The sequence below is a fragment of the Chrysochloris asiatica genome, unplaced genomic scaffold (genome assembly GCF_000296735.1).
Source record: "Chrysochloris asiatica unplaced genomic scaffold, ChrAsi1.0 scaffold00038, whole genome shotgun sequence".
Lineage (NCBI taxonomy): Eukaryota > Metazoa > Chordata > Mammalia > Afrosoricida > Chrysochloridae > Chrysochloris > Chrysochloris asiatica.
The window spans coordinates 3,298,506-3,316,394 of NW_006408556.1; the positions used below are offsets into that span (position 1 = coordinate 3,298,506).

Consider the following 17,889-nt stretch of genomic DNA (forward strand, 5'->3'; position numbering starts at 1 on the left):
CTTAATTCTTAGATGGGTGTGTATTTTGGTATTGTTTATGCTTTCTGATTGCCTCCAGGTAGATGTGATATGGAGATGGGCTTCCCTTTTCACTCTTCTTCCTGAGAAATTTCAAGATCCACTGTTGGTCATCGTGACGTAACTCAGGATTTAATTTTCAGCCTATTTCCTTTTTAGTCTGCCTGTCCCGCTCCACAATCCCCGTTCAGGCTTTTTTTTAGTTATAAACAGTTCAGGGCTGGCTGAGGCTGTTTGCTTTTAAGTGGTAACTGTCACTTTAAATTTCGAGGAGATCTGTGCCCATGCGTATTAGAACCCTTCGTCGTGGGGGTGGGGTGTCTACTCACTCAGGCACCCACTGTAGTCACCAGAATGGAGGTGTGCAGACAGAGAGACAGACCATTGAACAGATAACAACAACAACAAAAGAATGTCCACACCTTTATCTCTGCAGTTCTGTCAGGCATCCATGGCTGCTCTGATCCTTCCACAGCTTGGTCTCACCCAAGATGGTGGCTCTGAGAGCAGCTGAGCATTTTGAATTATAAAGCAATGGATTTCTTGCTTCTGCTACAAATTCCCCTAGCTGTAAGCTTTCCAGCCTTCTAAATATTCATTTATATGGATTCAGAGTTGTGGGTCCATCCTCTGAGCCTGCTTGGTCCAGTATTCTGTGTTGTTGCTGACAGAGCTCTTCACTGCACTTCCACCCAATCCACCATCTTGTTTGTTCTCCTCTTCCTTTGTTTTTATAGCTAAATTCTATTCCATTCTATGAATATACCATACTTTATACACCCATTCTTCAGATGGTGAATACTTGGGTTGTTTCTACTTTTTTTGCTACCATATTTTTGGATAGAGTCCTAGAAATGAGACTGTTGAACAAGAGGCAAATGAATGTATAATGTGGTTGTTGTTGTTGTTGTTGTTGTTAAATGCCGTTGAGTTGATTTCTGACTCATAGTGACCCTGTATAGGGTTTCCAAGGAGCAGCTGGTGAGCCTGAACCACCGACCCTGCAGTTCAAATGGCTTTGCAGTCTGATACATTAACCCATAGCGCCACAACAGGTTTCCTGTATAATTTGGTAGGCACTGTTAAATTCTTGTCTATGTTGTTGTTGTCTTTATGTGCCGTAGAGTCAGTAAATACTCATAGTCACTCTGTATAGGGTTTCCAAGGATTGACCAGTGGGTTTTAACTGACAGTGCTTATCCTACAGCGCCACACCAGGACTCATGTATAGGATAACTTAATTTGTGAAAAAACCGCAGTATGTGAAAAAACCGACTGATAGTGACCCTATAGAGTAGGGTAGAAGTGATCTATAGGGTTTCTGAGACTACAGATCTTTGTGGAGCAGACAGCTTCATTTTTCTACCAGGGAATGGTTTGTGGGTTTGCCCTGCCAGACTTGTGGTTAGCAGCCCAATGCTTAACCTGCTATACCACAATTTGCAGTATATGAGAATGCTTGTTTTCCTGGAACCTTGCTAATGGAGAATGTTGCTGTCAAACTTTAGAATTTTTGCCCTGTCTGATATGCTTTTGCATGGTATTTCAATATGTTTTTGTGAATTATATAATGTTGATAGGCATAAATCATAAGCTTGTAGCTCAGTAATTTTATGCAAAGTTAATTTATTGAGAACAGATTCTTTCCAGAATCCCTGAGGCCTGCTTGTACTCTTTCTAATCTCTGCTCACTCCCAAGAATAGCCATTATACCTGATTTCAAACCCCATAGATTAGTTTTGTCTGTTTTTTAAAGGTATATAAATGTAATCCCATAATATAAACTTTTGAAGTCCCCATGTATGTAGTTGTTTTTGTCTAGCTACTAGTGTGACACTTCAGGGTAAGCACTGAACTTCTAACCAAAATATTGGCAATTCAAACCCACCAGACACTCCTTGGAAACCCTATACAGAGTCTCTCTGAGTTGGAACCAACTTGATGGCACTTAACAACAACAGTAACAACTTTAGCGCAACATCATTTTTGTGAATCATCTGTGTTGTTACATACTTGTATAATTGTAGTGCATTCATTCTTACTGTAGATTATTCATTAGCTGGGCACACCACAATTTATCCATCTTTTTGTAGATGGATATTTGATTTGTTTCTCGTTTCTAAGTATATGGAATCACAACTATGGTTTTTTACATTTTTTAGAATCCATAGAACTGTATACCAAAAAGAATAAATTTTCCATCTGTAAAATTTAGAAGTCTATGAGAAAAAAGAATAATGCTACTACTATGAGCATTCTTGTGCTATCTCTTGGTGGACATATGTACATCTATATACAATAATGTGTCACTTAACATCCACAATATATATGTTCTGTGAAATAGGAAATTATGGGACTTGGATATTGACAAACACCATATAATATATAGGTATTACCCGGATTGTGAATGAGTTTCTTTCCTAAGTGTATGTTTAAATCAAATGTGTATGTTTAAGTTGGAATAGTTAGGTCCAGTTCATATCTAATGTCAGTCACGTGTTTATTTTGGTATATAGCATATATATACCCATGGCCATTGAATGGATTCCAACTCACAGCAACCATGTATAGGGTTTCCGAGACAGTAAATATTTACAGGAGCAGATAGCCTCATCTTTCTCTATTGGAGCAGTTGGTGGATTTTAACAACCCATCTTGAGCAGTGCAGTCCTTATCTTATAGTACCACCAGGATCCATAGTCTCTGCTGTTGTTGTTGTGAAGTGCTGTTGAGTCGCTTTCAACTCATAGTTACCCTATATAGGGTTTCCGAGGAGCAGCTGGTAAGTTTGAACCACCAACCTTTCGGTTAGCAGTGCAGTACGTATCCTATAACACCACACTATTGTTGTTGTTGTTATGAGCCGTGGAGTCGGTTCCGACTCATAGCGACCCTGTACAGGGTTTCTGAGGCTTCAAATCTTTACGGGAGCAGAATGTCTCATCTTTCTCCTGCGGAACAGCTGGTAGTTTCGAACTGCTGACCTTGCAGTTCACAGCCCGATTCGTAACCACTATGCTACCAGAGTATATGTTGTTGTTAAGTGTTTTTCAAGTTGTTTCCAACTCATAGTGACCCTGTATAGGGTTTCTGAAGAGCGATTGGTGGGTTTGAACTGCTAAATTTGTGGTTCAAACGATCATGCAGTCTAGTGCTTTATCTTGAACTTCTGTATACATAAAAAACCTTAAATACTTGCAGGTACCCTAAAACATCTTTAACATAGTAATGCTGGAATAATAATAGTAGTATTTTGATGCACATCATAGACTAGTGCCTGTTTGTTATCATAAACCCTTGTATGCACATTGAAGTGTTAATATAATAGATTTTCCAGAGGTTGGGGCCACGGATGTTTATATGGTCAAGGTGGTATGCGGTGCATGACTGTGTATCGCATAAAATGTACATTTTAACACACACACATATATACAGTGAAACTTGTAACAGCTGAAACTTGACAGGTCAGCCTTGTTTCTCCTTCAACAGAGTACATTCCTACCATTTTTCTTTTGCTATTTGTTAGTGGAAAATATTTTAAGTTTTCTTCTCTGAAATGTTTCTACTTTATACAGATCCCAGTTTTCTCAGATTTTCCTGTATATAACACCTCTACAAATTCAACCTTCTTCAGATGTGTAGCTCATTTAAATTAATCATATTTTATGACATTCCTTTAATTGATACTAAATCTTATTTTCCCATACAATGAGTGTAGTTTGATGTTTAAGGTAATTTAATGTTTATTATCTGTTTGCATTTATTTTTCTGTTGTTGCTGCTAGATACTGTGTAGTTGGTTCTGACTCATAATGACTCTGTGCACAGCAGAACAAAACATTGCTACTAACTCCTGTACCTTCCTCAAAATTATTGTTATGTTTGAGCCCATTGCTGCTGCTACTGTGTCCCATCTGCTGAGGTCTTCCTGTTTTTCACCGACCATCCATTCTTCCAAGTGTGATAAGCTTCTCCAAGGACTGGTCCCTCTTGATAACGTGTTCAAAATACAAGAGATGAAGTCTTGCTATCCTGGCTTCTGAGGAACACTCTCTGGCTGTACTTATTCCAAGGCATTTGTTTGTTCTTCTGGCAGTCCATGGTACTTTGAATATTTTTCACTAACACCATAATTCAAATGCATCAGTCCTTCCACAGTCATCCTTATTCACTGCTCAGCTTTCACCTGTATATGAGGTGATTGAAAATACCAGAGTTTGGATCAGGCATACCGTAGTCTTCAAAGTGACATCTCTGTTCTTTAACACTTTAAAGAGTTTTTTTGGCAGTAGATTTGCCCAGTGCAATACGCTGCTTGCTTCCTTGAGTGCTGCTTCTATGAGTATGGAATATGGATCCAAGTAAAATAAAGTCTTTGACAACTTCCATCATTTCTCCATTTATCATATTACTTATAAGTCCAATTGTGAGGATCTTGGTTTTCTTTACATTGATGTACAATCTGTACTGAAGGCTGTAGTATTTGACCTTCATCAGTAAATATTTTAAGTCCTCTTCTCTTTAGCAAGCAGGGTTGTTATCATCTGAATATTGCAGATTGTTAACGAGTATTCCTTTAATCCTAATGGCTATGTTCTTCATATAATCCAGTTTCTCAGATTATGTGCTTATAGATTGAACAAGTATAGTGGAAGGGTACAACCCTTCCTAATTTTAAGACAGTCAGTATCCCCTTGTTGTATTCTATTAGCTGCCTCTTGTTCTATGGACAGGTACCTCATGAGCACAATTAAGTATACTGGAATATCCATTCTTCCCATTGTTGTCCATTGTTATGATCCACACAATCAAATGTCTTTGCAAAATCAATAAAGCACAGGTAAACATTTTTCTGGTATACTTTGCTTTCAACCAAGATCTGTCTGACATTAGCAATGATGTATCTTGTTTCATGTTCTTTTCTGAATCCTGATTGAGTTTCTGGCAGCTCCCTCTTGATGTACTGCAACTGTTTTTTCATGATCTTCAGAATTTTACTTGAATGTGATATTAATGATATTGGTTGATGATTTCCATATTCCATTGGGGCACCTTTCTTTGGAATGGACAAAAATACAGATCTCTACCAATCTGTTGGCTAGGTAGCTGTCTTCCAAATTTCTTGGCATAGACTTTTGAGTGCATCCAGTTTGTTGAAAGATTTCAATTTGTGTTCCGTCAAATTTCTAGAGCCTTTTTTTCCACCAGTGCCTTCAGTACTGCTTTGAGTTCTCCCTTAGTACCACTTCCTTAGGTTCTTGGTCATATGTTTCCTTTTGAAATGGTTGAACATACACCAGTTCTTTTTTGTACAGTGTCTGTATACCTTCCATCTTCTTTTGATGCTTTCTGCATCATTCATTTTTTTCCCCCCTTGTTGTATTTTGAGTGCCTTACAATCTGAGGGTCTCATCTTCCAGCACTGTATCTGACAATGTGTATTCATAAGGCTTTCAGTGGACTAACCATTCAGAAATGGTCTGCTTCTCCTTCTTCCTATTCTGTCTTAGTTTGGAAGGTCTGCTGAAATCTGTTCACCATGGGAGACCCTGATGATAATTAAAATTCCTATGGCATAGCTTCCAGCATCACAGCAACAGGCAAGCTTGCACAATAAGATAGACTAACAGACCAATGGTATTTTTCTGTGTGCTACCTATTGTTTTGCCTATTTTTCTGTTGGGATATTCTTTTTCTTCTTGATTTTTTGGATCTCAGAGTGACCCTATATAAGGTTTCTGAAGCTGTAAATCTTTGTGGGAGCAGAAAGCCTCATGGAGCAGCTAGTGGGATTGAACCTCTAACCTTGTGGTTTGTGGTCCAATGCTTATCCTACATTGGATACATAGTATACTCCTATCCAAGGCTGTACATCTTTGTGGGAATAGAGGACCTCATCTTTCTCCCACAGAGAAACTGTCTTTTACAATCCAGTGCTTATCCAAAAGAAAAAAATTCACCTATTCCAGTACTCACATACAGGCTCTCTTCATAGCTTAGCCTGGTGTCATCCAGTATAATTATTGCATAAAGTCCTACATGATTTTGATTATTGTTCTACCTGTGTGTTACAGTGAGTATGGCTTCGCTGAGAAGGTGGTAGAAGGGATGTTCATCATCGTTAATTCCATCACCATCAAGATTCACTCCAAGGCCTTCCATGCCTCTTTTGAGTTATGGCAGCTCCAGGGCTATAGTGTCAACCCCAACTGGCAGCAGAGTGACCTCCGCCTCACCCGTATCACTGACCCTCACCGTGGCGAGGTAACAGTCCCAGCTTTGTGAGAGGGAAGACTGAGGGTGGGTTTAATGCTTAAAGTATATCATTCCTGTTTGGGAATTTCCTCTAGTGGTTCCTCATTCCTAGGAACACAGAATTCCTCTGTCCAGTGTCACCACTACATTCTTTTCTCAGTTATGAATCTTTGATCCACTGCCTTCTGTTGTTAGGATCCCAATTCAGGATGTGGGAGTCTCTGTTCTGCCAGTCTTTTTGCTTTGGACTTCTTGACCCTTTGGTGATTTCATCCACAGCACTAAGTGAGTTCATTTTGTCTCTTTCAGGTTTTGACATTTAAGGAAATAACTTGGCAAACACTTCGAATTGAGGCAGATGCCACAGACAATGGTGATCAGGAACCTATCACCACTCCACTGAGGCTTATTACCAACCAAGGTCGGATCCAAATAGCCCTCAAGAGAAGAGTGAGTATGCTCTCTGTCCACATGAAAATGCCCATTGTTTGTCTTTCTGGATGGTCTGGGAGTTGGTGGTCCCTCATTTAAAAAATGTTATTGGCCCCTAGAATAACTGTTGAAAGGTCAGGACCTGTAAAGTCAGTGTTGCATAGTACCCAATAGTGGGAAAGCATTTCTACTCAGGGACCCTGACACAGGCACATGACAGTTAGCTATTGCTGCTTCTTGTTGATCACAGAAAACTTAGTGATTTCATAAGAAATTGGCCGTCAAATTGATATTTTCCTGTCATATACTGGGGTTTGAAAAGCCATCTCTGAAATTAATTGGGCAGTAAGGCGTTTGAGGAGTTGATGAATGCTATGTTCTCTGTGGCCCCTTCAGACCAAAGATTGCAATGTGATTGCGTCCAAGCTGATGTTCCTGTTGGATGACCTGCTCTGGGTGCTAACTGACTCACAACTCAAGGCCATGATGAAGTATGCAGAGTCGCTGAGTGAGGCCATGGAGAAGTCAGCCCAGCAGAGAAAGAGCCTGGCCCCTGAACCTGTACAGGTCAGAGGCAAAGTACATTTTTTTGGTGGTGCTGGAGAAATCGTAGACCAGACCTAATCAGTGCCAATAGAGGTGGATTCTAATCTTCATTTGATTTATTTGGGGCATTTGTCACATATTTGTGGATGCTGTAGAGGCTTGTGTCCATTTCTGATATATTCATTTATTCTGTTCATGATGTGTACTTACTGTGTGGATAGTTCTAGCCAATGTAGAGGACAAGTAGAATCAGCCTCTTGTTCCTTGCCCTTGGGGCCCTCTGACTTGAATGTAGGGTGATGAGTGTGGCAACAGGGAAAACACTAGGCCATGAAAACACAAAGGAGAGGCTCTGATTGTCCAGGCTGAAAGAGGACATTTAGGGAAGACATTCTGGAACAGATTTTTCAGCACTAGTAGCTGAGGGAGAACTCAAAGGGTAATTCAAACCATAGATTGGTACTCTGACAGTTAGTTATTAGACTAATTATACAGGCAGTCCTCGGGTTACGAATGTTCAACTTATGTATAACCCATAGTTATGTAAAGCCTTTAATATTAAATTTTTGAGGTATAGATAATGACTCATAATAAGAAACAGGCACTACTTGGCAACATACATCAAACCATTAGTATTATTACTACTATCATTGGAGTCCTGGTGTGTTGCTTAAGGATATGCAATGGACTGTTAACCACAAGTTCTGTCATTTAAACCCACTAGTCACTCCTAGGAAACACTATATAACGTTGTGAGTTGTGACTGACTTGATGGCAATTAACAATAACAATAACTGCATCATTATGTTTATCTGGAAGTGTTTAATTTTTTTAAATGGATAGACAGGTAGCGTATACAAAGGGGCTTTAAAAAGTTTGTGAAAAAGTGGAACTAAAAGATAATGGACTTTTTCATTGAAATTTTTGAAGCTCACCCATATGCTATCTAGGTATGTGTCACTTAATGTCCATTTGGATGGTCAGACCATGTAAGATTATAATAGAGTTCAAAAATCCTAATGGGGAGCACAGGACTTAGCAGATGCACTTTGCTAAAATGGAGATCCAGTCTGTCTCCTATTAGCTCTTCAGGTCCCAGGTCTGCCCCTTGGGGCAGCAGGGGAAGGGGTCCTGGTACCTATTTGCAGCTACCTGTCACATCATGCTCACTTCAAGCAGGTACCATTCAGATGCTGCCAGAGCCTGTGAGCAGGATGCCCTACCACTCAGCCCAAGTTCCCTGCCTGTGATTTGAGGGTGGGGGTGGGTGCTCCTTGTAGCTCCTCCCCTGGTGGAATTTGCTCAACAGCCTGGAGGTGGTGTTGGGTGTTAGTGGAAGTGGAAGAGGGGTGGGGCCCATGAGGCAGGCAGAATGGAAGACAGGGAAGGAAACTGGCATCACAATGGAAGGCTGGACAGAGAGTTGGGGCCATGAGGAGTGGGTGTGGCTGGGCATGGCTCTTTTAAACCAGTCAGCAACCACACAGAACTGGTATCAGTGAAACCAAAGTTTTTGTACAGTCTCTTGGTGTGCCAGTGGTGGTTCTGGTCCTGGGCCTGACCAGTGGCCTTTTGCATGCCTCTCCTGTATGTAGTATAGTGTTTATACAATGTCCAAATTACAGGATGCTCGATTTCATAATCTGTTTCATGGCGGTTAAGGGTGATGCTTACATTTGATTAACTGACATTAGATACAAACCGCATCTAACTGTTCTGATTCACGTTCAAGTTCAACTTAAAGACAGACTTAAGAATGGAACTCATTCATAATCTGAGGAATGCTTGTAATGAGGCTTTTGGAATTTGAGTTGTTTAGGTGGGACAAAAACTGGCAAACAGTTTTAAGAGGAAAGGAACATTCTTCAGACTGGATTAAAAAGCATGATGAAACCCCGCAAAAGAGCATCTCAGTGTCTGGACCTCTTATGTTTCTCTCTGTCACATGTAGATCACCCCACCTGCTCCCAGTGCCCAGCAGTCTTGGACCCACGCATTCAGTAGCAGCCAGGGTAACAGCAGCAGCCGCCTCAGCCAGTATTTTGAACAATTTGATGTGAAAGAGTCCTCCTATCATCTGCTCATCTCTCGCTTGGACCTGCACATTTGTGATGACAGCCAGTTCCGAGAGCCAGGTACCTTGGGAGACCTGAGCTGGGCCTGGGTGGCCTATAGCACTCATCCTCAGTTCCTGGCAAGCTTGGAGATGAAGGTTCTTTTTCAGAGCCATCATGGAGTACTTTGATTGGCTTTTCTTGTTCAGAGGCATTCCTTGAGTGAGTAAGGTGTGAGTTTAAGGCAGTGTTCCTTATCCTTCTCCGTGCTGCACAGCTGCCCTTGCCCCAAGTCCCCCTAAGTCAGAATCTTCACATTGAAGCCCAAGCTGGATTAATTTTTTTTCTTCCCAAGACCCTTTGGATAGTGCTGGTGCTGGCCAGGGTTATCTTTTAGGAAAGTAAATTCAACTACAGGAAACCTGAGGGTTTTCAGATGTTTGAATCAGTTTTAAAAATTATTGTGTGTAAGTATGCTCTTTCCATGCGGGAGGTTATGTAGTGGTATGTTTTTTTGTTTTGTTTTGTGTGTGTGTGTGAATTGAGTGAAGGTTTACAGAGCAGATCATCAGTTTTTCATTCAATAAATCATACACTTGGTTTCATCTCTAAGATTGCAATCCTTTCCATGTAACAACAGTTATCCCATTTCCTCCTTGCGGTTCTTATTTCTTGACATGATTTTACATTCATTAAAACATCGGTATTACCTACACATATACATTTATTCAGAATGAAAAAAAAGGTAATTTCTTTCTTTATGAGCCTTGAGGAAATCACTTAACCTCTTAACCTTCTTGATTTTCCTCTTTTGTGAAACTGAGTTAATCATATCTCACTGCTTTACCTCATTGATTGTTGTCAGGCTCCAACGAGGTAATGTATTGAATTTGGAATATCTTAATTATAGGTCTATATTAAGTACTATCACTGTGTTGCTTGTGTTTTCAATTATCAATTTTCCCTCTATAGTCCCCTCTGCCACCAGTGCTTGGCTTGAACTATTTAAGTCTTAGATGTTCCCATATGACAGATTTTTCTCTTGCTGCCTATCTTCTATGTAGATTGTGTTTACTTCTTTTTTTTTTTTTCCCCTCAGAGATGAAATGTATTAATAGCATGTTATTGAGAGTTTGGAGTCCTAGTGTGGCACTGTAGGATAAGCATTGGACTGCTAGCCACAGGTTGCGGTTCAAACCCACCAGCCCCTCCTCAGAAACCCTATATATGGTCACTATGAGTCAGAACCAACTCAAGGGCACTTAACAACAACAACATTGAGTGTTACTGTATTGTTTGAGGAAGGGTATGTAGCACTGTTCTCTTCAAGGGGCACATTCACACTAAGATTTAAATGACTGTAGGCTTCTCCACCCCCATCTCCTCCCCAGGTAATTTATTAAACCACATTAATCTACTTGGTAGACTTTGAGGAAGTTTTGGAGTACTAAGTTACGTCTGACCCAAGCCATGGTAATTTCAGTAACTTCATATGCATGAGAAAGTTGGACAGTGAATAAGGAAGACCATAGAAGAATTGATGCAATTGAGTTATGGTGTTAGAGGAGAATATTAAAAGTTCCATGGACTGCCAAATGGACTGTGTTGGAAGAAATACAGCCAAAGTGCTCCTTGGAAGCCAGGAAAGCCAAACTTGGCCTCTCATACTTCGGACATATTTTATCAGAAAGGACTAGTCTTTGAATAAGGAAATCATGCTTGGTAAAGTAGAGGGTCAGAGTAAAAGAGATAGACCCCAACAAGATGGATTGGCACAGCGGTGGCAGGATGGGCTCAGGTGTAGCAGCAGTTAGGAGGTTGGCTCAGGACTGGGCAGTGTTTCATTCTGTTGTGCATAGGGTCGCTATGAATTGGTACTGACTTGATGGCACCTAACAACAACAACAGCAGTGGAGGAGATATTTTGGGGTAGGGAGTTAACTCAGCATACTTTACCCAGGTTAGTCAGAGGTAGTGGTATATGACTCTGAAGAAGCAAAGAACTGGGAGAATTATTGTGACTTTAACTCTTCTTCTTGGATAGGGGAGGATGGGAAATGAGAAGTAGATGGTATCTAAAGGACTCTTAGGTTCTCTGAAGTTTGCTGACAGTAATAGTCAGTAGTCCAGTGAACACTTGAAATGTGGTTGTTCCAAATAGAAATGTGTAGCAAATGTAAAATAGACACTAGATTTCGTAATATAAGAAAAGCTTAGCATAACTTAATAATAAATATTTTCATGATTTTTTGCATGTTTAAATGGTAATTGGGTATACTGGTTTAAATTATTAAAGTTAATTTCACTTTTTTTTTTTTAATACCTCTCTTCATGTGGCTATTAGAAATTTTTTAATGACTCACATTTTATTTTTGTTGGACAACTCTGCCTTAGAATTCTTTCTAATATGGTCGCACTAGTATATGGCTATTTAAATGAAAATTAAATAAAAATGTAAAATCAGTTCCTCATTTTCACTAGCCATACTTCCAGTACTCAGTATAATCCATGGGCTTTAGAACACGTCTGTCATCACAGAAAATTCTTTGGATAGTGCTGCTGTAGAGAGTCTGCAAGCTATACCGACCTACTTGTTTCATTAAAGGGATACTGTAGCTTGAATGTTGAAGCCTCTGACTAACATGCTCATCTGTTTCTGTATTGGAAACTAGATCATTGTGGTGGGCTTGCCTTGAGGTGGGACCACACCTTCTCTCTCTCTGTATCTTTTAAAAAATACTGGGTTTTAGTTGAAGATTCATACTATAAGGTGAGGCAGCACTGTCTATTAAAACCAAACTAGAGGCTTCAGAGAGGAGATTGGTGATTGAAGGGGTGGGGATGAGAATGGGGGGAAGAGTATCACTTGCCTCGTTTAAATTGTTAAGACCTGTGAACCAAAATCATGATAAATGATAAAAAGATTATTCAAACTGTCAAAGATTTCATTTTACTTGGATCCAGAATCAACACCCATGGAAGCAGCAGTTAAGAAATAAAACGATATATTACATTAAGCATTGGCCTGCAAACCATGAGGTCTGCAGTTTGAGCACACCAGCCCCTCCAAAGGAGAAAGATGAGACATTGTGCTTCCACAAAAATTTAAAAAGCCCTGGAAACTCTATACAGGGTCTCTGTGAGTTGGAACTGACACAACAGCATAAAACAGCAACAACAATTGTGTTGGACGTTGGGCAACTCTGCTACAAGAGACTTCATTAGTGTTAAAGAGCAAAGATGTCACTCTGAAGACTAAGGTGCTACTGTCCCAAGTTATGGTATTTTTAATCACCTCACACATGTGAAAGTTGGAAGAGTTGATGCCTTTGAGTTATGGTATTGGTGAAGAATATGAAATATACTGTGGACTGCCAGAAGAAAAAACAAATCTGTCTTGAAGAAATTCAGCCAGAAGACTCCTTAGAAGCAAGAGTGATGAAACTTGGTCTCATGTACTTTGGACATGTCATCAGGAGGAACCTGTTTCTAGAGAAGAGTATATAGCATTCATAGTAAAATAGTGAAAGCTAAAAAGAGGAAGACCCTCAACGAGATGAACTGACACAATGGTGGCAACAATGGGCTCAAACATAGGACTGAGTGTGAGGATAACTCAGGACCTGGCAGTGTTTCATTCTGTTGTACATAGGGTTGCTATGAGTCAGAACTAACTGGACAGTACATAGCAACAGCAACAGAGTCTTGTAGAGGATGAGGTAGAAGTGCAGGGCAGGATGTAGAAGAAATACACATATGTAGAAGAAGTAGTCCTTCTTCTAAATGTTATTATAGTCTAGTTGCAGAGATGAGACAGAAACACAGAAAGTTCTTTTGTTTTCTAAGAATTAAATATAATGTAATATTTAACTTATTAGTAGAAATTAAAATTTACCTGCCAAATTCTAAATTTTTATTTTGTAATGTCTGATGTTTGCAATGATTTTAGTGTTCTTTGGTATTTTATACAGTTTATAACAATTGTCTAATATTGCAGACACTGACGCTAGGATTTAAAAAGAATTTATAAGGGTCCCGTTTTGTGGGGAATTTGGTTTGTGCCTTTCCAGATTTTATGCTAATAGTAATACTGTTAGGTTTGAGGAGACCAGTCAATCAAGAATGTTGAATGTGTCTGTGGAGGACCTAAGATTGGAATTTCTGAATCTCAAATTGTGTAGTTGGCTGCCTTTCTGAAAATCTGACAGCTATATATTTACAAAGACAATGAATGGAATATACCTCTATGTCCAACTGTTGCAACTCAAAAAAGGAAGGCCTCAGCCTTGCAAATCTCCTGACATCATGGCCTTTTAGATGGCTCTGGTGCTGGCCCTCAAGAGGGCTTCTCAGTGCTTCAGTTGTTGTTTAGATTTCTTTGTAACTTTTGCTATTAATCACCTGAATTTTTCTTTCATAGGTGTCTCTGCAAACAGACTTATGGGTGGTGCCATGCAGCTTACCTTCCGCAGGATGGCATTTGACTACTACCCCTTCCACTGGGCAGGTAGGAAAATCCTCACTGGGGGCAATGTTAGCTTGGCCCAGAGGACTGAGGGAAGATTCCTAAGTTTATCCCTGACTTCTCAGTAGGAACGTTACAGCATATGCTTAGAGAGATGTTGGGAATATAATTTTTCAAGAGGGCATCTTTTAAAATCTTATAGACCACACTACTGAAGATTCTTTATCAGTGAGGAGCTTCCACCCTCTGCACCTTCTAGTAGTTTTAGTGCCTCTCCATCTGCAGCAGATGACTTTGAGGGAACCTTAGGGGAAAATCAGATATGGAACTTGGGGGCTCTTATTGGAGAATTGTTCATTATTCCAGCGAATTCTGGATTAGGGATGACAGATCAGATTTTGAACTATGACTGTACTGACAGAAAGGAAAAATGAAACATCGGATTGTGGTATTGGACTAAAACAAAATTTTTTTTTACACAGGTGATAGCTGCAAACACTGGGTAAGGCATTGTGAGGCCATGGAGAGCCGAGGCCAGTGGGCCCAAAAACTGGTGATGGAGTTTCAAAGTAAAATGGAGAAGTGGCATGAAGAGACAGGTCTGAATTCACCCTGGCACCTGGGAGTGGATTCTCCCTTCCAGAGGAAAGCAGGTAGGTTATGAGAAGCTGCAGAACTTGCTTGCTAGACTCTTGCCATTTACCTTGGAATAACATGTGGAGGTAAAACAGTGGGTTAGCTATCATCCCAACTTTATCCTACTGAGAGACATCAGTGACTTTTTAATTTTTCAGTTATTTATATCTTCTGGGAGAGCTGCAGTGTTGAAGGCAAGCTGATCTCATTCTTATTCAATAGACTATTACCTTGATCTTAAAGATAATATAGTTTTTAGCCCCATTCAGGAGCTAGGCAGTGTTAAGTTCTCTTTTCTATACACAGCATCAATGACCTGGCTACAGTGCTTTCCTGATTCTATTGATAATGAGAGTTGGATGTCCGATTATCTTTTTTACCTTCTTATTTTTATTTAGATTCTCTCTCCAGTCCTCGAAAGAATCCCCTTGAGAAAAGTCCCTCTCAGGGCCGACAAGCTGCCTTTCGGCCCCCAGCATGGAATCGCTTACGCTCCAGCTGCGTGGTAGTGCGAGTGGATGACCTGGACATCCACCAGGTGAGGAGGTTAGGGCTTGGGGAAGCATGGCTGGAAAGGGGTTCGTTTGTAAGGCAACTGGAACAGCATGAATAGGTTGTGGACTTCAGAGGCTGTTTCCTTCACTTTTGGGTGGATTGATAACTTGGTTTGTTTCCTTCTGAGCACGTCTGTTGAGATCAGGACTTCAGAAACCCTCTAGTTTTCCTCTTAATGCCCTACTACCAGACCTACTACTGAAACAAAAAATAACTTGTGGGTAGTGTTAGTCAGGTGTGAGAATACCTAGAATATGTTTGAAAAACACTCAGCTCCCCTCTGACAGATTTGGGGAGACTATTACCCACTGACATTGAGTCAGTTCTGAATCAGAGTAATTCTGTATAGGGTTTCTGAGGTTGCAAGTCTTTACAGCAGCAGTCAGCCTCATCTTCCTTCCATAGAGCAGCTGGTAGGTTTAAATTACTGACCTTGAGGTTAGTAATCCAGTGCTTATCTTACAGTGCCACAGGGTTTTATACTTCCTCATAGGAAATTGAGTGCTATTTTGGTGCTAAGTAACTTGTGATTTCACTTAGGTTTCTACAGCTGGACAGCCAAGCAAGAAACCATCTACACTCCTATCCTGTAGTCGGAAACTCCACAAGCTACCCACTCAGATGTCTGCTATTCATATTGAGTTTACAGAATATTATTTTCCAGATAATCAGGAGCTTTCTGGTAAGCAACTGGTCATTTCTTACTCTCAGCTCAAGCCATTCACCTCTGTCAGTCCTGGGCCCACTACTGCACCTTCATTTGTTTGTAGTATTTTTATATATTTGAGTTAGACAAAACTTTTTAGATATTTGCATTAGACAGACTTTTGTGAAAAACTCTGCCCTGTATACGTACATGGCTTTACCTTCTTAATATATAGTGAAAATATGTAGCTGCTGCTTTGTACATGTTGTTGTTGTTATGTGCTGTCAACTTGATTCTGACTCTTAGTGACCCTGTGCAGAACAGAGTGAAACACTGTATGGCACTGCACCACTTCATAAATGTTGCCGTGCTTGAGCCCACTGCTGCTACCACTGTGTAAATCTGTCTTGTTGGGGGGGTCTTCTTCTTTTTCACTAACCATCCACTTTACCAAGGTTAATGTCTTTCTCTAGGAGCTGGTCCCTTATGATAACATGCCAGCTTCTAAGGAGCATTCTGGCTGTACTTCTTCTAACACAGATTTACGTATTCTGGCAGTCCATGGTACTTTTAATATTCTTCTCTAACACTATAACTTAAATGCATTCATTCTTTTATATTCTTCCTTATTCATTTTCCAACTTTCACATGCATATGAGGCTACTCAAAATACCATGACTTATATCAGTTCTTAAACTGAAATCTTTGCTCTTGAACATTTTAAAGATTTAAAAAATCTTATGTAGCAGATTTGTCTAATACAATACCTTGTGTGATTTCTTAACTATTGCTTCCGTGAGTGTTGATATGGATCTAAGCAAAATGAAGTCTTTGAATACTTCAAATCTTTTCTCCATTTATATGTATGTTATTTATTGGTCCAATGGTGAGGATTTTTGTTTTCTTTACGTTGAGGTGCAACCAATATTGAAGGCTGTGGTCTTTGATCTTCATCAGTAAGTATTTTAAATCCTCTTTGCTTTCAGTAAGCAAGGTTGTATCATCTGTATAACATATGCTGTTAATGTGTCTTCCTCCAATCCTGATGCCACGTTCATTTTCATATAATCCAGTTTATTGGATTATTTGCTCAGCATATGGAGTTAATGAGTATGGTGAAAGAATGTAACTGTGGCACACACCTTTACTGATTTTAAACCATTCAGTGGCACAGTGTTCTGTTTCAATGACTGCCTCTTGGTCTATGTACAGGTTCCTCATGAGCACAATTTAGTTTTCTGGAATACCCATTCTTCGCTGTGTTGTCCATAAGTTGTATGGTCCAAACAATCAAAAGCCTTTGCGTAGTCAATAAAGAATAGGTAAACATCTTTCTGGTATTACTGCTTTCAGCCAAGATCCATCTGACGTTAGCAATGATATTCCATGTTCTCATCTGAATCGTACTTGAACCTCTGGCTGTTCCTTGTAGATATAATGTTGCAGCAGTTCTTGAATTATCTTATAGCAAAATTTTACTTGCATGTGATATTAATGATATTTTCTGATGATTTCTGCATTCAGTTGTGTCTCCTGTCTTTGGAATGAGCACAAATAGTTGGCCATGTAGTTGCCTTCCAAATTTCTTGGCTTAGATGAGTGAGTGCCTAAAGTGCTACATCAGTGTACTGAAATACTTTAATTTGTATTCCATCAATTCCTGGAACCTTGTAATTTGCCAATGCCTTCAGTGCACCTTGGACTTCTTCTGTCACTATCATTGATCATATGCTACCTCTTGAAATGCTTAAACATTGGCCCATTTCTTTATGGTACAATGACTCTATGGATTCCTTCCATCTTCTTTTGATGCTTTCTGCATCATTAAATATTTTGCCCATAGAATCCTTAAGTATTTCAAATTGAGGCTTGAATTTTTTATTCAGTTCTTTCTGTTTGAGAAATGCTGAGTGTGTTCTTCCCTTTTGGTTTTCTAACTCCAGGTCTTTGCACATTTCGTTATATAATATTTGCCTTTGTCTTCTTGAGCTGACATTTGGAATTTTCTATTCAGCTCTTTTATCGCCTCGTTACTTCCATTTGCTTTAACATTTCTATGACGAGAGCAAGCTTTAGAGTTTCTTCTGACATCCATTTTGGTTTTTTCCTTTTTTGTCTTTTTTCTCAATGTTTTATTGTGAATTATGTGGTACTTTGCATGGGAGAACATTAGCTTTACATTCATCCTATCATATATCATTTCATTGCCATGGTTACAATCCCCTCCATGCATCATCAAACAACCCTGCAAGCCTGCCCCCTGCTCATCAGCACACAGCCCCT

The 17,889-nt window shown here is 39.8% G+C and overlaps 1 protein-coding gene across 1 annotated transcript in view; it reads left to right on the forward strand.

Annotated features, from left to right (window-relative positions):
• Positions 1 to 17,889, forward strand: part of UHRF1BP1 (UHRF1 binding protein 1) — a 52,309-nt gene that overhangs the window by 6,525 nt on the left and 27,895 nt on the right. Inside the window, exons 5-12 of the mRNA XM_006860559.1 lie at positions 6,092 to 6,281; positions 6,582 to 6,722; positions 7,101 to 7,271; positions 9,202 to 9,385; positions 13,725 to 13,811; positions 14,252 to 14,422; positions 14,804 to 14,943; positions 15,501 to 15,642. Of these exons, the coding sequence (XP_006860621.1) occupies positions 6,092 to 6,281; positions 6,582 to 6,722; positions 7,101 to 7,271; positions 9,202 to 9,385; positions 13,725 to 13,811; positions 14,252 to 14,422; positions 14,804 to 14,943; positions 15,501 to 15,642 (1,226 nt within the window). The remainder of the gene's footprint in view (positions 1 to 6,091; positions 6,282 to 6,581; positions 6,723 to 7,100; positions 7,272 to 9,201; positions 9,386 to 13,724; positions 13,812 to 14,251; positions 14,423 to 14,803; positions 14,944 to 15,500; positions 15,643 to 17,889) is intronic.